The 21,230-nt window shown below is 37.8% G+C and overlaps 1 protein-coding gene across 6 annotated transcripts in view; it reads right to left on the bottom strand.

Moving 5' to 3' along the window:
- Nucleotides 1–21,230, bottom strand: part of CTNNA2 (catenin alpha 2) — a 1,140,635-nt gene that overhangs the window by 86,363 nt on the left and 1,033,042 nt on the right. For all 6 annotated transcript variants that reach the window (XR_006606450.1, XM_045079083.1, XM_004742297.3 and 3 more), the window contains exons 14-15: nucleotides 16,396–16,509; nucleotides 7,778–7,959 (exon numbers count right to left, since the gene is read on the bottom strand). Coding sequence is in view for 5 of the 6 variants with exons in the window: in XM_045079083.1 (XP_044935018.1) it covers nucleotides 7,778–7,959; nucleotides 16,396–16,509 (296 nt within the window). In the remaining variant the exon portion in view is untranslated. The remainder of the gene's footprint in view (nucleotides 1–7,777; nucleotides 7,960–16,395; nucleotides 16,510–21,230) is intronic.

Here is a 21,230-nt window from a genome sequence, read left to right as displayed (position 1 = left end):
ATGGACTGTTATATACTTAGGATGTTATATATGAATCTCATGGTAACCACACATCAAAACTTAGATGAGATACACAAAAAATAGAAAGAAAGACAATCATGACACTATAGAAGGTCACCAATGACAAGAAAAAAGAACAAGAAGAAAGGAACAGGGAACTCTAAAAAACAAAAAGAAAACAATGAACAAAATGGCAGGAAGTACATACCAATCAATAATTACTTTAAATATAAATGGTGTACATGTTCCAATCAAAATATAATGTGATGTTATGGATAAGAAAACAAGGCCCATCTATACGTTGCCTACAAGAGAGTCACTTCAGATCTAAAAACACATTCATACTGAAAGTAAAGGGATGGAACAAGGTATTCCATGCAAATGGAAGGTAAAGAAAAGCTGTGATAGGAATACTTCTATCAGACAAAGACTTTTAAAACAAAGAGTGTAACAAGAGACAAAGAAAGGCATTCCTTATGATAAAGAGAACAAACAAGAAGGTATAAAAATAATTACCCATGCAACCAAAGTATACACCTAAATACATAAAGCAAATATTAATTACATAACAAAATAAATGGGCTGTAATACACTAATGATAGGAGACTTTAACACCCAGTTACATCAATGGATAGATCACCCAGGCAGAAAATCAATAAAACAGTGTCTTGGAATAGCAAGTTACACCAAACGGCCTTAACAGATGTATACAAAACATTCTATCTAAAAACAAGATAACACCCATTCTTTTCAAGTGCATATGGGACATTCTCTAAGGGAGATCACATGTTAGGTCATAAAACAAGTCTCAGTTATTTATTTAGATTGATATCATATCATACAACTTTTCCAACCACAATGAAATCAATTATAACAATGAACAAAAACACAAATACATGAGGGCTAAACAACATGCTGCTAAACAACCAATGGGTCAAAAATTCAAAAAAGAGGTTTAAAAAAAATACATGGAGACAAATGAAAATGAAAACACAGTAGTCCAAAATCTTTCCAATGCAGCTAAATCAATTTTAAGAGGTAAACTTTTAGCACTACATGCCTACCTCTAGAAATGAGATAAACCTTAAACAATATAACCTAAAGGAACTAGACAAAGAAGAGCAAAGCTCAAAATTAGTAGAAGAAAGGAACTAATAAAGATCAGAGAAGAAATAAATGAAAAGAAACTAAAAATAATAGAAAAATATTAACGAAACTGGGATCTGCTTCTTCAAAAGATAAACAAAATCAGTAAGACTTTGTCCAGACTGGAGGGAAAAAGAGAGACGATCCAAATGAATGAAGTCAGAAATGAAGAAGAAGCAACTGACACCACAGATACACAAATGATTTTAAGTCCATATACACTATGGAGTATTATGCCTCCATCAGAAAGGATGAATACCCAACTTTTGTAGCAACATGGATGGGACTGGAAGAGATTATGCTGAGTGAAATAAGTCAAGCAGAGAGAGTCAATTATCATATGGTTTCACTTATTTGTGGAGCATAAGAAATATCATGGAGGACAAGGGGTGTTAGAGAGGAGAAGGGAGTTGGGGTAAATTGGAAGGGGAGGTGAATCACGAGAGACTATGGACTCTGAAAAACAATCTGAGGGGTTTGAAGTGGCGGGGGGGGTAGGAGGTTGGGGTACCAGGTGGTGGGTATTATAGAGGGCACGGATTGCATGCAGCACTGGGTGTGGTGAAAAAATAATGAATACTGTTTTTCTGAAAATAAATAAATTGAAAAAATTACAAAAAAAAAGCATACTACAAAAAATTACATGCCAACAAATTTGATAGCACAAAAGAGAGATAAGCTCCTAGAAAACATACACTCTTTCAAAACTGAATCAGGAAGACATTGAAAATCTGAATGATAATGAAATTGGATTTATAATAATTAAAAAAAAAAAAACTTGCAACAAAGAAAAATCTAGGACCAGATTCACAGGTGAATTTTGTCAAACATTTAAAGAAGAATTAATACTTGTTCTCTGCAAACTATTCCAAAAATAAAAGAGAAAGAAAAACTTCCAAATACATTCTACAAGGCCATCATTATCTTGATACCAAAACCAGATGAAGATACCACAGGTTTAAAAAAAAAGATATTGGCCAATATCCCTGATGAACACACATGAAAAACCCTCAACAAATATTAGAAAACCACATTGAACAATACATTAAATGGATCATTCACTACCATCAAATGGGATTTATTCCAAGGATGCAAGGATGGTTTCATATTTGCAAACTAATTAGTGTTATACATCACATTAACCAAATGGAAGATAAAAATCACGTGATTATTTCAAGACATACAGACAAACTATAAGAAAATTCAACATCTGCTCATGATGAAAGAAAAAAGCTCTCAATAAAGTCAGTTTAGAAGGAACATATCTCAGTGTAATTAAGGTCATACATGACAAACTCACAGCTAACCTCATACTAAATGGTGAAAAAGTCAGAGCTTTTATTCTAAGATCAGGAACATGACAAAGTTACCTACTGTCTTTTATTCAACATAGTATTGGAGTTCATAGTCAGAGCAACCAGACAAGAAATAAAAAGCATCCAGATTGGTAAGGAAGAAGTAAAACTTTCATTATTTGTAGATGATATGATACTATACACAGAAAACACTAAAGACTACCAAAAAACTACTAGATCTAATAAATGAATTCAGCAAAGCTGCAGGATACAAAATCAATATACAGAGAACTATTGTATTTCTACACACTAATAATGAAGTAGCAGAAGACATTAAGAAGAAAAATTCCATGTATAATTGCACCAAGAATAAAATATCTGGAAATAAACAACCAAGTTTCTGAAAGACCTGTACTTTGAAAGGTATAAAAGAAACTAATGAGGACACATAGAAACAGAAAAATAAACCATACTCATGGACTGGAAGGACTAATGTTGTTAAAATGTCCACACTACCCAAAGTAATCTTCAGATTCAATGCAATCACAATCAATACACCACTATTAACTTTCACAGAACTGGAACAAATAATTCTAAAATCTGAATATAACTGTAAAGATCCTGAATCGCCAAAGCTATGTTGAGAAAGAAAAACAATGCTGGAGATGTCACGCAGATTTTAAGCTATACTGCAAAGCTGTAGTAACCTAAACAGTATGGTATTGATATAAAAATGGATTTATAGATCAACTGATCAGAATAGAGGGTCCAGAAATAAACCTATGCTTGTATGGTCAATTAATATGATGAAGGTAGTAAGAATATATTGGGGAATAGATTGGAGAAAAAGACTGTCATCAATACATGTTGCTGGGAAAACTGGATAGCTATGTGCAAAAACAATGAAACTGGACCACTTTCTTATACCATATATAAAAATAAACTCAAAATCAATTAGGGGAGGAGTCAAGATGGCAGAGAAGTAGCAAGCTGAGACTGCTTCAGCTAGCCGGAGATCAGCTAGATAGCTTATCTAAAGATTGCAAACACCTGAAAATCCATCGGCAGATCGAAGAGAAGAAGAACAGCAATTCTGGAAACAGAAAAACAACCACTTTCTGAAAGGTAGGACCGGCGGAGAAGTGAATCAAAATCAATTAAAGACATAAATGTGAGATCTGAAACCATAAAACTCCTAGAAGAGAACACAGACGGTATTTTCTCAGATGCTGGCCTTTGCAACATTTTTCTAGATATGTCTCCTGAGGCAAGAGAAATAAGTGCAAACATCAACTATTGAGACTATGTTAAAAGCAAAAAACAAAGAAGCAAAAAACCTTTGCACTTGTGAGGGAAACCATCAGCAAAACAAAAAGACAACCTACTGAATAGAAGTAGGTATTTGCAGATGATATAAGCAGTTCCTATCCAAAATATATAAAGAACTTATATAATTCAACACTAAAACAATCCAAATCAAAAATGGGCAGAAGACCTGAATAGACATTTTTAAAAGACATATAAATGGCCAAGAGACACATGAATGGATGCTCCATACTCATAGGATGATCATCCTATCATCCACAGAATGGCTTGAATCAAAAAGACTAGAAATAGCTAGTGTTGGTTTGGATGTGTACTGTCAATAGGAATGTAAATTGGTGCAACCACTACAGAAAACAATATGAAGGTTTCTAAAAAAGTAGACATACCCTATAGTCCTGTAATTTTCCTACTGGGTATTTACTCAAAGAAAATGAAAATACTAATTCAAAAAGATACATGCACTCCTATGTTTATTACAACATTATATATAATGGCTAAGATGTGGAAGTGACCTAAGCATCCATCAATATAGTTGAATGAATAAAGATCTCTCTCTCTCTCTCTCTCTCTCTTTCTCTCTAAATCTCTCTCTCTCTCTCACACACACAGACACACACACACACAGAAGTACTACTCAGCCACAAAAAAGGATTATATCTTGCCATTTGCTAGAACATGGGTGGACCTTGAGAGTATTATGCTAAGTGAATTCAGAGAAAGACCAACACCTTAGGATTTCACTTATAGGTGGAATCTACAACACACAAACACACATACACAAACACACACACACAGAGCAATCCATAAATACAGAGAATAAAGTGATGGCTGTCAGAGAGGGGTGGGGATACTGGTAAAATGGGTGAAGAAGAGAGGGAGATACAAGCTTCCAGTCATGGAATAAATAAACCATAGGAGTGAGAGGCATAGTATAGGAAATACAGTCAGTTCTACCTTAATACCATTGTATGGTGATAGATGATAGCTACACTTGTGGTGAACATAACCTCATATATGGAATTGTCAAATCATCATGTTGTATACTTTAATATAGTATTGTGTGTCAACTATATTTCAACAAAAAAAAAATTTTTTTAAGTTAAGCATGTACAGCAAACTCAACATTTTTATTTTTTTTTTCTATGAACAGAAGAACTCATGAGGCTTTTGGTGTAATGGGGGCAGATAGTTGCCCTTTAATGGCCAGATGTGACTTGGAATGAAAAGAAAAGTGCCAAGAAGTGGTGCTGAAAGACCAAAGTACCTAGGCTGAGGTACTGAGTATCTACACCAAGGCAGAAAAGAAGTTTGGGAAGAGTGGGGTGATTACGTGTCTTGTGAGCCTAATGCTCAGTATTTTACTGTTGACTGTAACCCTGACAGTCACTTTTTAAGCCTAAATTACAGATCAGAAGTTATAGTTGGTCGCAACTTTGTTCCTTGCTATACAATTAAACTTGGGTTTCTTTTCTGAGCTTGTGCCATCTGCACACCTTATGTTATTGGGACAGAAGACTGGTACATGCTATTTCTTACTGAGAATGACATCAGATATATGGATTCAACCTCTGCAGGACAGTGCTTCTGCCACTGCCCATGAGACAGAAGTCAAGAACCGAACAGGAAAGAGATATGAGGCATAATTAGTTTTATCCTCCATGAAGAAGTTATTTCACAAATAATGAGGCAGAACCTCTCCAATTTTAATAATAATGGAGTGTATATCACTGAGATTACTGCATCAAATTAATGAGTTAGCTACTGATAAGAATGAAACAACAAGATAATAAATGCAAGGGTATTTTTTGCCCCCAGATGCTATTTAAACATAGGATTTGAGAAGAAGATTCAAGTAATTCCTAACCATCTCCTTTCCTTTAGAGAATACAGTACATAGGGCTCCTTAGAGGTATACAGCTGAAATTATTCCTCCTTGAAGCAGAAAAATGCAAGGGCAATAATAATAATAATGCATATGGTTAAGTACAGAGAACTTAGGTCACAGTCCACCCAAAAAAAGGCTTGTCGGCTTCCTCTTTGCCAAGAGAGAGGCTCTGCAGATGGAGGCAGCAGCAAAAGCTCAGCCTCCCGCGTTCTATTTCCCAATGCATGCCCCCTTCTGTTTTTCTCATCATTAATTACTGTGTTCCTCCCTCTGCCCTCACAAAGAGGTGAGAAACTACTCATGAGGCAGTGGGAAAAATGGTAACCAGTAGCATTCCAGACATTTCATCACTCAAATCACCATAAAGTGATTATATGAAATCCCTAGGAAATTGAAGTGGCCTTCTTTTCACTTTTCAAACTGTACTTTGACTAATAGAAAATCCGTCTTATTTAACATCATCTAACAAGACCCCCTCAAATCTATTGCTCTTCCTTGACCACAGTTATCTATAATACGGAGCATTATAAAACGTTCTTCTGATCTAAACCAGCAACTTGACTAGACTCATTAGTCACTTAAAACTGATGAGATTATTTGTTCAAGTGATGTTATTAATGGGTTGCATAATATCCATCAGATAAAATACCAATACAATGTTGAAAGCAAGCAAATTAAGTCATCACAGGCCTAGAAAAGCAATGACTGAGGCTGCCAGTATAGACTGATCCGTAGTCAATTCAGACTTAAATAATGGCTCAGACTGTTTTTTCCTACTATTATTTTTTTTGTGTGAAATAAATCTGTGAAGCGAAGAAAAACTAACCAAATGTATGGATTTGAACTTCTAATGAATACAATGACATTTAAAAGTCTCAAAGGTCACCCTCATAACACTAAAGTAATTCCATCGAAGTCAAAAACAGTTTAAAAATATTTAGAGAAAGGGCGCAGCAATGTCATTAGTATATATTGGCCAGAGGCAAAGGGTAAAGGGGATGAAGCAGAGATATTCTATATTTTATTATAGCCTAAAATCAATTGTAGCTTTCTCTTATTAGAAGCATTCAATAATCATTAAAAATATTGTCAACCATAAGGTGGTATTTTGACACTGCCATATATATATCTTACATAGTTTTATTAACCAATATCATGTTTAATCATTAAAACATTTCTGTTCATGTGTATTTGTGTCTCCCAGGGGGCAAAAAAATTACAGCAAAGTGATAGCTTACATTTGTATAGCAACACAATTTATAACTGCATTACCTCTTTAGATTGTAAAACTCTCCTGTCAAGTTGATAAGAAAAGCACTATTTCCCCATTTTGCCAAATAAACAGACAGTAAGAGGCTGGTCCAAAATCACCTGGTATTCAGCTTCAAAATCCAGGGATTTTTTTTTTTTTTTCAGTTGAGCTTTGCTCTCCCTTGATTCGCCCTTTGTGTAGTAGGAAGGGCAGAAATGTCACCTCCCTTTAAAGAGGAGATTAAAATGGCAGTGGCAGAAACAGCTATGACCCCTGGTGAAGAAAAGGCTCCTGACAAAATTCTGACTGGTCTCTTGATTTATTAAAAGTGGTGCTTAGAGCAGAAGGGAATTAGAGTTATACGATTTTTAATTTCCTTGTCAAATTATAGAATCAGATTGTTGAAGCTGATCCTTTATATGTAAAGTTGAAACACGAACTGAAATTAATGCTAGATCATGACCCAGAATTTGGACTATTACATGTATAGATGCACACACACCTATGTATCGATACCCTTTTTTTCCAAAGGGATATAAACAAATCATTCACCTTACCTTCAAAACAGTACTTAAATACACGGCAAAACAGCACAGAACAAAAATGAGTCACTCAACCCCCACGTGTTAGATCTTATGACTAACTTTGGATAGATAATTAAAACAATAATAATCACAAAAATGAATCTGTCCTTCTTGACTATCTGCTAAGAGTTAGGTCCAGATCATTTTGACTTACACATGTAAATTTTATAATACCACTGCCTTGCTTTGATGTAGTATTTGAATTTTTCAGCAGGCTTTCACAGGCTAATATACACTGTTACACTTCTGGGTTTAATGAGAAAATCATCTTTCTGTCTCTGGGCCTCACCTGGTGAAGTCTGTCATTTCCATCATGATCATACACATCTGCTTGGCCAGCACAATTATATCATTGCCGCTGTCATCCCACTTGGCCACTTCGGCATCCAGCTTGCTTTTCTCTTGGTGGAATATCTCCACCTGCTCAGCTATTTTTGCCTTCTCCTCTTGCGGTAGTTGCGCCATGATGGCCTGTGTGGGTTACAGAAACAGTGTGACTAATGGTGACAAAGTAAACACAGACAGTAGGTTGACTCTGCCTCCAGCTAATAGCAAAGCCAGACCCTGACAAGGTTTACAGACTGCCCTGCCATTCCAGAAAGTACGGTTTCTCCATCCCTAGGTAGGTAACAGCACAGACTGGTAAGATCCCCCAAATCCCCGTCCCTATTCCTATACGCAGAAAATACAGAGATCTAAAAGGTGCGGGCCCACTGACAGTAACAGAACTTCTGTGTCGCTTTGATGACATATGTTTGTTCAAAAGAATCTATTCTTGACAATTTTTATATTTGGTCTCAGGAAACTTCTACCAGATGAAAGAATATACCTCTTTCAACACTGAAATCTGTTCAGAGAAGGGGGGAGAAAAAGGCTTTCTGACGCTGGGAAGGAGAGGAATTTTCAACAATATCTGAGCGTGCAAGCGGGGTGGGGTGAGGAAACTTGCCATGAGTGTTAGTGAAGGAATCCATGGTTAGATATCAAACAATCCCCTAGCCCAGGGCATTTCAGGGGTGTCCTACCTATCCCCAGCCTTCTTCTACCTCCTTGGTGGAAATTCTGAGATAACCATGGCTCCCTGCAGAGCCTAGAAGGATGCAGAAGTTGTGATGGGATAAAATATAGGTTTAGGAAGCAAAGGCAGATTTTCAATAGTTGCTAGGTAAGGGAATGTGGAAAAGCAAGAACTACAGCTGATCTTGTCATTCATGGATTCTTTATTTACAAATTTGCCGACTCTATAAAATTTGTTGGCACTCTACAATTGATCCTTGTGGTGCTTTTGGTCATTCACAAACAGGCACAGAGTTGCCCAAAAAAAAAAAAAAAAAAAAAAAAAAAAGGTCACCTGACAGGCCTGTTCCCAGATATGGCTGAACAATAAATTCTCTGCCTTCTTGTTTCAGCACTAAACAAGTGTCCTTTTGTGGTCTGTTTAGTGCCACATTTTCCACATCTTTCTGCTCTTTTTTGGTAATTTTGCTGTTTAACATGGACCCAAAGCATAGTGCTTAAGTGGTGCCTAGTGTCCCTAAGCACAGAGAGCCAGTGTTGCGCCTTATGGAGAAACATACGTGTATGAGATAAGCTTCATGCAGGCAGGGGCTATACTGCACTTGGCCATGAGTTCAATAACAATGAATCAAAACTATAAATTATCTTAAAAGAAACATTCATTAAACAAGATTCCTTATTGATTGGCTGAAAAAAAATGATGAGACTAGCAGCTCTCAGGAACCTAACTCTCTATTTCCTCTAGAAGCAATGACTCCATAGTGGTGACTTTACAGAATTTAAGTACCACAAATGAAGAGAATTAACTGTATTTATTAAATACCATGTCTGTAGCAAGCCCTGAATGCAACGTTGACAATACCTCATAGCATCTTCTTAGAACCATGTGCCAACTGATTCAGAGAAAGGAGTGTGTCAATAAGTGTGACAGCAATAGTGGCTCTCTGATTCTGGGATATGGGTCTTCCCCAATGAAAGCATGATTTGGGGAACTTATAGCTTTTGCAAAGAACAAGTAAAATAACACATACAAGAAAATTCTGCTTCCTTAATTATAAAATTCTTCCCAATGTAAGTGATTGCTGGAAGGAAAGGTAGTTGATTTCTTCATTATTTTTTTTTGTTTTATTTAAATTCAAGTTAGTCAACATATAGTGTATTACTAGTTTTGGGGTAGAATTTAGTGATTCATCAGTTTCATATAACACCCAGTGCTCATTACACCAAGTGCCCTCCTTAATGCCCATGCCCCAACCCAAGGTCGTTGTTTTCTTCTTTTTTTTTTTTTTTTTTTTAGATTTTATTTATTTATTTGACAGAGAGAAATCACAAGTAGATGGAGAGGCAGGCAGAGAGAGAGAGAGAGGGGGAAGCAGGCTCCCTGCTGAGCAGAGAGCCCGATGTGGGACTCGATCCCAGGACCCTGAGATCATGACCTGAGCTGAAGGCAGCGGCTTAACCCACTGAGCCACCCAGGCACCCAGGTCGTTGATTTCTAATAAAAATATCATATGATCTCCCTGATATGAGGAAGTGGTGATGCAACATGGGGGCTTAAGTGGGTAGAAGAATCAATGAAACAAGATGGAATTGGGAGGGAGACAAACCATAAGTGACTCTTAATCTCACAAAACAAACTGAGGGTTGCTGGGGGGAGGGGGGTTGGGAGAAGGGGGTGGTATTATGGACATTGGGGAGGGTATGTGCTTTGGTGAGTGCTGTGAAGTGTGTAAACCTGGTGATTCACAGACCTGTACCCCTGGGAATAAAAATATATGTTTATAAAAAATAAAAAATTAGAAAAAAAATATCAATGGACATAAGCTCCACAAAACTGAGCTCAACGGGATCTGTCACTGACTTAGGTTAAGACCTACTGGCTACTGGATCATATTCTTAACTTCTTCAGATCTAAGAATAGTAAACAATTACGTCAAAGTGTTATGGCAGACAGTAAATAAAATAATAAATGTCTTTTGTCCAAAAAATGAAAGCATATATGGGATTACTGCTAATATATTATCATCATGTCTGTATTAATTTTCCTTTCCAGCTACCTCTCTAGCTTATTACATTATTGCCTTGAAAGACAGGGATGGGGCCAGAATCTATGTGGCTTGCATAAATAGAAGATTGACATGATTTCTTGAGTACAGAAATGTATATCAGATAGTGTGCTAAGAAGCTTATGTATATAAAAAACTTAATTTACTTAATCACTCTACAAGATTAATACTATTCTAACCCCTATTTTATTAATGGTGATACTAAGGCCCAGTGAAATTAAATTCTCAACATTACATACTAAAAGCTGTAGGAATAGGGTTCAATCCCAGGTCAGCTAACACCATACTTAACTATTAAGCACAACTAGATCACCATGCACAATCATGCATCATGATCACATCCCAGTGGGGCAATGGTTGCTGAAATTACTAGCATTGTTCACCAGGCTGAGCAACCTGGAGATGAGGCTTTATCTGCCCATGTAAGGGGTCTCTTTGATTTGCATGAAGGTGTCTCTGGACTATTACCTGCACAGATACAACTTACTAATGCAGAGCTGTGTTTACTAACTACCATGCATGCATGTGTGTGATGTTACATAACTAGCATCGAGTCTCTGTGTCTGTACATGTATGTGCATGAGTGTGCATGTGTAAATACAGAAATTACAATCCAAATTTAGAAAGCTGGACTGATACAAATACTATAGTTAAAATATTTTAAAAACTGTATTTCTGAAAAGAAAATTTTTTAAGTACTTTGAAAACTGTATCCAAAAGAGGTGGTTAATACACAACCAATGGGTTGGTTATAAACTCACATATACAATATTGTACTAGTTACAAGACAGCTATTCCACTGCATTTGAGATAAGTCTGGGTTTGCAGATATTAAATACAAAACTTTTTCTCCTGAAGCACCCTTGTCTGATGATCTTACACCATCCTACATTAATCTGTCCTCCTCATACAGAGCTGCTAATCATGTTTTACTTAGGCCTCACAAGTTTTAACCACCATCATTTAAGACATTCCCTAGGTACTTCTCTATTGAAGAATCTGTAAAACTCCCCTGCAGACCTCCATACTCTACATTCAATCCCCGGATGGAAAGCAATGAAACTTCCATTGCCTCAAAAGAATTAATTTGTGTATTGAAGGGCATACACTTATCTTTCAACTATATCACATGAGTTTCAATTGTTTAACTTGGGATTCGAGTATTAATTGCCTTGCTCTATTCTTGAATTCCTATTAATGCCCTACTTCTGACTTCTGTCTGAGTTTCCTTAGGGTAGAGCCTGCAGCATCCTGCAAAGAATAGAAGCTCAACAAATATCTTTTGATTGACTGTGTAACCATTTTTCCACTCACTGCGTCAACATAGTTCAAGAGAATTTACCAGAACTGACAAATATTTTCTAAGGGCACAATTCTGAAGGAAAAAAAAAAAAATGGCCCCTTCAAAGTAGATTTGCAAAAGAAGATGTTATTTTGACTCTAGGGGTGCTCGACCCGCATAATGCACTTAATGGCCTGTGACTTGGGTGCAAGTGTCATTACATTTGCTTCTGCTTATGTAGCTATCGATGAGCCAAGTCTTTTCCTAAATATTCTTAAAATGCTCCTGGCTTTTAAAAATTCACAATTGACCTTTTCTAAAACTGGAATTACAAAAAAAAAAAAAGGTTATCTATAAACAGTAGATCACAAACTGAGAAATTTGCAAATTAATCAAATTAAAATTCAACACATGAGTTTTAATTAGGTCTTATCAATGTAACTCAGCAGTTTGAAATGTTAACACATTAAAGTTGTTCTAGCTAGGAAAAAAAAAAGAGAGGCTGACTACATTTAAATCAAGTGGAATATAAAATATGTAACACGTAATTGTTCCTTCCCTCAAACTAACTGAACATGAGAAAAGTGATTTTCATGGCCAAGAGGAAAGAGAACAAATCAGCTTTTCTGTTTCTCTGATGTGATCACCTAGGGCAGTCTAAGAGTCTCTGCTGCTTCTATGCATGTAGTCAAGCACAGCTCTACAGACTGTTGTTCTGGCTGATCTGGGGCCACAAATCGTGGAATCAGAGGCTTGAATCCACAGAGTAGTCCACCCCAGGGTTTCAGCCTTTCCTCTGAACAGCCAACCATGTTTTTGTGATTGAGGTTATAAACTCTACTTATTAAGAGAAAGTATAAATCACTGAAACGAGCCAATAATCACTCAGCCCAGAATCTTTTCTTCAATCTAAATCTCTGGAGTTTTTGATATGATTACTTTTCTAATCTCAAAGAGAAAAATGACTTTTGAAGTCTATGGGCTTCCAAACTGACAGGTGTTATTTCCCTAAACAAGAGCAAGAGCCTAACATTTAGGCTTCAAGTACATTAATGTTAATAACGATTAAAAGGGCTAAAACTCACTGTGTCCATTTATACCTACTTGGTTTTACTTTTTTAAAATATTTTATTTATTTATTTGACAGAGAGATAGAAAGTACAAGTAGACAGAGTGGCAGGCAGAAGGAGAGGGAGAAGCAGGCTCTCCACCGAGCAGGGAGCCCAATGCCGGGCTCTATCTCAGGACCCTAGGATCATGACTTGAGCTGCTCCACCCAGGTGCCCCTACCTACTTGGTTTTAAAGCAGAATAATAAATATAAGCAGTTAAAGGGTGGGTCCTTCGACTTTTACCAGTCTCAGACCATGAAGTAAATAGGGAAACTGAGGTAACTCTCCCATTTACTAAGTAAAAACTTTGATGATTTCCTAAATTGTCATGCTCTTTTAGCCTAAATTATTTGACCAGCCTTGCAATGAAGAACTCAGTATGCTATAAGCATCATTATCATCTTCTTTGTCAACTTGACAGTATGTGACACATCTTGTGATACTTTTCACCACGCAGTTCTCCTAATGACATCATGAGGTAGAATGCTGGGCATACACACATAGCACAGACACACACATATGCATGGATAAGGGATGGAGAGGTTAAGAAAATTGCCCAAAGTCACACAGCTTGGCCAAGCCCGTATTTAAAATAAGGTCTATGTGACTCCAAATAATACATTCTATCACCAAGGTTAAGTGTCCAAGAGTTGTCACTAACCACTTTTAACCACATTGACCTGTGAAGAAAGAGTATGAAATGTCATGTCTAGGATCACTAGGTCTTATTACTTCTACATTTTATCAGATCAGGGTCTGATCATTCTCAGCCTATCCCTCTCTCAGAAAATGCTGTCGAGAAGCAGCAGATAGGGACACATAAAGGAAATAAGCACTCTAATTTCAGAGTTTGGGAGAAATGTTGGAGTGGACACTAAAAGCTTTTCTCCTACCATAACCTGCTTTTAGATTAATTTACCCTTTTCAGAGAGGAAGAATCACCTGAATGAGAACACAAAGTCCATTAACATAAGGGAAGCACTCACTGCTGCAGAGAGCAACCACCTCTGTCAAAGACAACTTCTGCCTCCTTCATAATTTTGACCAAGTTAACATACTTCTCTGGTCAAAAGTTCGACCATCTGTCATCTTAGCAATTCAATGCACCCGCTTATTTCCAACTTACAGCCATAATTCTAGGTCTCTGATTTGTCATCATGTAATTATGGGCTAAAATAGGCTGAGTCAATAACTAATGCTGTCTGCTGCGAGTTAATCACACAGACCACGTGACGGATCTCAAAGACAAATCAGCAAGTGCTGGGTCATAGGGGTACTTTGTTCTTACTATCCTGGGCCATGTTTATAATTCACGCTGGAAAGTCTTTCAAAAAAGACTATTGTCTTTTCACCTATTGGGGGAAAAACAACATGATATAGACAGGTGCTATCTGATTTTCGTTTCTATTTAATTGACTTGGTATCTGCCACAAGATGCAAGAAATGGATGTACAATGGGACTGCATCCCTCCTGGCAAGAACGGGACTAATCATGCCATTTGACAAGATGGTGACTATAAAGCATGATAAGGGTTGTATGGTACGCTTTGGTCTTTGAGAAAACGAGTCAATGGATACTGGACTGGATCAATACCGAGTTGCAGTCAGTCAATCAAATTGACTTTGAATTGATTAATGTTTGGATGAAATACTCAAATTTGCCCTTTGTCATTGACCTAAAAATGCTAACTTTACTTAATTTGGAAGATGAACTGACTTGACGGATGAATTGATTTTAGTGTTATGCCAACACAGGTTCAAAAGCCTCTCAGCTTCATGAACTTGGTTTTCAACACAGGTGGGGGCAGGGGGCAAGGAGCCGGGGGTTGGAATTTACAAAAGATTTTCCAAGTAAGGGACTTCATATTCCTTTGTGTACTTTTTTTACTGTCACCAGTCTGTGATCCAAAATAACTTCTCTTCCAAGGGATGACGATTTTCCGTCACCCCTTATTGAGCATTTAATGGATGTCAGGTATTGTGTTCATAATTTTACAAATATTAAGTCATTAAACTTCCAAAGAATCCGATCAAGTACATTATTCACATTTTACAGATAATAGAACTGAAGCTCAGAAAAATTAAGCCACATGTATGGGAGTATGGTCCTCACTCTATTCTTTACAATTGAAAACAAGGTCTGTCTGAAATCAAAGCTGGTGCAGCTTTAATATTCTGGTTTTACCCTCCCGTTTCCTTACCATTGTCCATCAATATCTTGTGAATCGTTTCACTGTTGCATGAGACTATCAGCACAGAAAGCACAAAAAGAGAAACTGGGCTTTAAGTATGAAGGTTTTCTTGACTCAACATAAGGCTTAGTCTTCTTTGCGTCCTCTTTAACCTCTGACTGGCTGGCTACTCCTACTCTTCTTTCACAATTCCTGAACTAGGGTGATCTTTCTGAGGTTTCCTAATCACTATTCTAATCACCACCTCTTTCTCAAACTTGTGCTTCCTCTATCTTTTTTTTTTTCTTAAGTAAAACTTAACAGGGAATTAGAATGTAATTCTAATTAGAATATAATAAGAACACAGTCTATAATGGGGCTGTTCTTACTGCATAAAAACTGAACCTTGGAAGGGAGGAGAATCTCACCTCCTTTTGTAATCCCCAGGGACTTAATCTCCTGAGACCTACCTTGATGACTTGCATCTATCCTCAATGAGATCCAATTAATAGAATCAGTCAGAATCCTCTTTGAAACACTTGTGTTGGCAGAGAGTGTCACAGAGTGTTCCAGGGTGCTCAAATGTCAGCCAGAGCAGTGATCTTTCTGTTGTTTCCTGTTCCGTGCCTTAAACTGGCATATGCCTAGTATGTCTCTATAATTTCTTTTCCTATCATATGGCAAACTGTTCTAGGGCTACTGCTCTTGCCGTAAGTAGGTATTGCGAGGGGGATGGGGAATTCTGTCTCTCTTTTGATGTCCTTGAACCAATTTCAAAGATGTGGTCTCATTCATCAGAGACCCTACATCAGAGTATGGAAGAGTAACGGCCCAGCCACTAACAAACTAGTACTCTAATTTTCCATTTGTCACTGCCTCTTGAGTTAACAAGCTTGGTGACTTCAAGTGGCACTGTGATGTCTGTGCTAATAATGCAAGATCTGAGCATTCCTGTGTCCCCTCGCTGTTGAACCATCTATATACACCCAACAAAATCCACTAGGCACTTAAACCATTTGCAGTGAGGTGCCTTCTCAGTTTCAAGTGATGGTAAGAGAATAGCATGAACAGAAATCAGAAGCACTGGTGGTTATTTCCATTGTGTAAAATATGAATTGCTAAGAACAACCACAGATGAAAGCACAGTTTTCTAAGCTATAAATCCCTGGGATTTCAAGACCCTGGATCAGAAATCCCCTCAAACCAACTTGGTGTACATAGGCCCAGTGCATGAAACCCGAGTCCTGGATGTCCACTCACCCGTGCACTCTGCCCCGCAATGAGCTGGTCGTCCTCAGTCTGAACACTTGTCCGGCTGCGTACATCATAATCTTCCTGCTCAAAGTCTGAATCGTCCTCTAGTTCTTCTGGGGTCTACAGGTACAAAGGAAAAGAGAAGGATCAGTATATTTTAAATTGATAACCCTCATCCCCACCCATATGCTTTGTGCCTACAAAAGCTAAGTAGCTCCCAGGCAAGAGAGCTTGTGGGCAGTTATATGTAGGGGGGTATGGAGGAGGATACTGGCTCTGATGGAGTCAGAAAAACCAAGCTGCCCCAATTTATCTTTAAAAAAAAAAAATATATATATATATATATATATATATATATATATGCTCGATTACTTCCTCCTGTAGGCACAAAAAGTCTGCTTAGCTTGTGACATGACATGCTTTCTAATTTTAAGAAAAATATATTTGTGTGTTTTTCCATCCATAGAAATCTACTGTAAGATAGAAAATCACCGTCAACAACAAAAGCTGTACCTATTACTGGTCTGTAATGCCCTTCTTGTTCTACTCCCAGTCTTTATTCTAGTCTTAATAAGCAAAAAGAATTGATCATCGCCAAGCCAACGGTTAGTCCAGATGAAATATCTGATGTGGTCACTAAACTGTAAAGCATACAGGTTGCAACTTGACTATCCAGAGCCAAGACTGCCTGAACAGGAATCCCTGTGTGATCACTGGCAAAATCCTCTTAGCTCCGGTTTCCTGCCCTGTGAACTGCTGTTGATAAAAGCTCCTTTATGATTTTTTGTGAAGATTAAGTAACGTACTTTGTGTAAAATGTCTGCATTTAACAGGCATTTATTTTTTTTTAAAGATTTTATTTATTTATTTGACAGAGAGAGATCACAAGTAGGCAGAGAGGCAGGCAGAGAGAGAGAGAGAGAGGAGGAAGCAGGCTCCCTGCTGAGCAGAGAGCCTGATGCGGGACTCGATCCCAGGACCCTGAGATCATGACCTGAGCCGAAGGCAGCGGCTTAACCCACTGAGCCACCCAGGCGCCCTTAACAGGCATTTAAAAAATGTTTGCCATCATCATTACTTAGGATTTTTTTTTTGTTCGTTTGTTTTTGTTTTTTGCTTTTTCACTGCATATAATTTATTTTTTATTTCTTTTCAGGGAGAATTCATTGTTTTTTGCACCACACCCAGTGCTCCATGCAATCCATGCCCTCCTTAATACCCACCACCTGGTTCCCCCAACCTCCCACCGCCCGCCCCTTCAAAACCCTCAGGTTGTTTTACAGAGTCCATAGTCTCTCATGGTTCACCTCCCCTTCCAATTTCCCTCAACTCCCTTCTCCTCTCCATCTCCCCATGTCCTTCATGTTATTTGTTATGCTCCACAAATAAGTGAAACCATATGATAATTGACACTCTCTGCTTGACTTATTTCACTCAGCATAATCTCTTCCAGTCCTGTCCATGTTGCCGCAAAAGTTGGGTATTCATCCTTTCTGATGGAGGCATCATACTCCATAGTGTATATGGACCACATCTTCCTTATCCGTTCGTCCATTGAAGGGCATCTTGGTTCTTTCCACAGTTAAGATTTTGAAATCAATTCATTCAAACACTTTTAAAAAGTGAATCTACCAATCACTACGCAACCACCAAGGATTAAATAGCTCTTTCATACACAGTATCAATTTAGCTAAAACCAGCACAGTAAAATAAGGATCATTCTCTTTTGAGATAAGAAAACCAAGATTCTGCAAAAAGTGTGCCAAGTGTCTCTAAACTAATTAATAACAGATTAGAATTTAGACCCCAAATACCCAAATGTGTCTATCTTTTTCACATTATAAATCAGGTAAGAACTGGAGGTATGGAATGGCTTTAAAGTGAGTAGTTACAAGACGGGATCAGGAGGGAAACAAACCATAAGACTCTTACTCTGACAAAACAAACTGAGGGTTGCTGGGGGATAGAAGGGTAGGGATAGGGTGGCTGGGTTATGGACATTGGGGAGGGTATGTGCTATGGTGAGTGCTGTGAAATGTGTAAGCCTGAGGATTCACAGACCTGTACCCCTGGGGTAAATAATACATTATATGTTAATTTTTAAAAAGTGAATATTACATGGAGATCCAGTCTATTCCATGCAGAGAAAATGTATGAGTTAGTCCATAAACCCACAAATAAAAATACTCCCTATCTTTAATGACCATAATAGAAAACATACATTACGTGCTTTTCATGTGCTAATCACGGTTTTCTCTGAGGACTTTACATAGACTAAAATTCATCCAGTTTTCTTCACAGTCCTATGATGTAGACACAATTTTCCCCGTTTTACAGATAAGGAAACTGAGGCAGGAGAGGTTACTCCTTGTTCAAGGCCTTCTAAATCATGCAGCATGTTTTGTAGGCTACTGTCCTCTGTTAATTCCAAGAAGATGAATGTGGAGTTGGTGAGGATGGTGCATGAAAGGGAGACAGTGCATTAATGCAACCTTCTCAGATCAACAGTCATCAGACTGAAAGCTGACAGTCACCCACAACTGTTCCTTAGCACAAGAAGGAGCACCAGCTCCCAGGGCTCTGTATTTCAAAGGGAAGAAGCAGGCCACAGCAGCACTGATGATACAGTAGCCCATTCCCCATCCAAAAGGGCACACTTTGATTCGGCTGGTTTCTTTGGCTACTTCAGTATAATTAATCAGGTGTGGTTATTGATGAAGCCTTGAGACTGGTCAGACAGGCATAAAATGGGGTCTTCATGCCAATGTCACCTTATGCGTAGTAATTTCCAAGCTTTGGCATATCCTTCTTGTTTTCCTTCTCTCTCCCCATCAACCTTATTAATATTCACTCAGTCATCTACAGATGTTCAATTTTCTTTCACAGAATTATTAAAAGAAACAAGGAAGAAAGAGGTTTTGTTCCCATACTTTATTAACTAAAGCAGGGGTGGGGTGGGCAGAACCTGGTTCAAATAACTGGTTGTATTTCCATTGTGGACAGAGACAATAATCTCTGATCATTTTTCACTCTTCTGGAATGTACTGCAGAACAATCACAGCAAGTTGGTAAATTCTGCTGACAGATGAGATGACAAGATTGCAAGCACTTTTCATCATTCGTTTTTGAAAAGGAGAGAGAAAAGTAAAATGAAAAACCTTACTCAATAGAAAAAAGGAAAATATGACAGTGCCTATAGTACTGTGTCCAAACATTTCAATGATCTGTGTGTGTTTAGCAGATGAGTCAATGACAGACTAAACCCAGCAGCCTAAGGTTAATGATGATGAGCTTTCACTCAAGTGACTAGGGCTCAGAAACCAAAACAAAGTTTAAAAATGAAAAAAATAAACAAATAAATTAAATAAAAACCTGGATGTGGACCCAGGGAATCTGAGTGTGTTTGGCCTAACTCTTCCACTCAAAACCGTTTATATCACTACGAGTTTTTTTACTTCTCTCCTCACTCATAAAATGGAGACAATAATTCCTATTTTCCCCACCTGCCTCACAGGATTCTGGGATAAAGTATATACAAAAATGCTTTGTAAATGATAAAAATGAATTCAAGTAATAAGTGATAACATATACCTAATAACTGCAATAATCATAATAATAGAAATAATTTTTACCAACCACTATGGGCCAGGCATTCAGCTAAAGGATTTAATCCTTGTACAACCTAATGAAATAAATATAATGCGTAGGGTGCCTGGGTGGCCCAGTCAGTTAAGCGTCCAACTCTTGATTTCGGCTCAGGTTATGCTCTCAGAATTGTGGGATCGAGACCCGCATCAAGCTCCATGCTGGGCATGGAGGCTGCTTAATGTTCTCTCTTTCTCTCTCCCTCTGCCCCTCCCCCTACCCCAAAATTAATGTCCATTTTACAGATGTATAAAGATGTATAAAGCTCAGAGTTGTTAAGTCTGTTTTCCAGGGTGTTACATCTAACAAGCTGAGGGGGTTCCACAGCCTATGCTCTTAACCATCGCAAATAATACCAGGCAAATGGATGAGCTTAAAATATTTTCTTGCGCCTTCATCATCCAGCAAACCCATCCAAGTCACCCATATAAACAGTTCAGTGCATGTGCAGTTTGCTAATTGCATGTAAATGTGTCTACTTCTCATGCTGTTATTTTTTGAATTATTCATTTTAACAAGGAGTAGTGTTATGTTTTGGTTGGTCAAGGATCTTTGTATGTTAAAAGAGACAAGGAAATATAGCAAAGTTCTGCAAATGGGCCCAGAGATAATAAGACCTGTATCATTAGGTAGTGTTTATAGGATAAAAATGAATCACCAACGTGTATAATTCACTGGACTGGAAGCTGGAACCTGAGGGTTAAGCCTCAATTCTGCCTTTCTGTGCTCCCAGGGAAAGCCTTTTTATAACCAACAAAAACCACTTTGGGTCTACTCTTGGTTCCCTGGGTCTATTATCTGTTAGATTGCAAAAGTGGGTTTTATTTGTAAAATGGCATGATTAAATTATTTGGCCTCTAAAATCTCCTCCAGGAGATTAATTGGTGCCTATTACAGAAGCCCAAGAAAATCATGTGCTTGTCCAGGGTTGCACCACACGTCAATTACAGAACAGGATCAATCTACCTGCCTTTTGCTCCAAATGAAATCCTCTATCTTCTCTATAACAGTTTCTGGAGAGAAGCAAAATAAGAAACAACTGAAGGATTTAGAGTTGTTTCACCAGGACACATGAGAAATATATTCATCACCATTTAAAAGAATGGCTCAAATGTGTATGAGAGCTTCACTGGGAACATAAAGAGGAGGACATGGAGAGGCAACACAAGAATCTGGGTGATGCATGAGGAAGGATT

Source organism: Mustela putorius, unplaced genomic scaffold (genome assembly GCF_011764305.1).
Source record: "Mustela putorius furo isolate JIRA1106 unplaced genomic scaffold, ASM1176430v1.1 tig00000281_pilon_pilon_pilon, whole genome shotgun sequence".
Lineage (NCBI taxonomy): Eukaryota > Metazoa > Chordata > Mammalia > Carnivora > Mustelidae > Mustela > Mustela putorius.
Note: the sequence above shows the minus strand (reverse complement) of the source record. Positions and strands in the feature narration are given on the sequence as shown.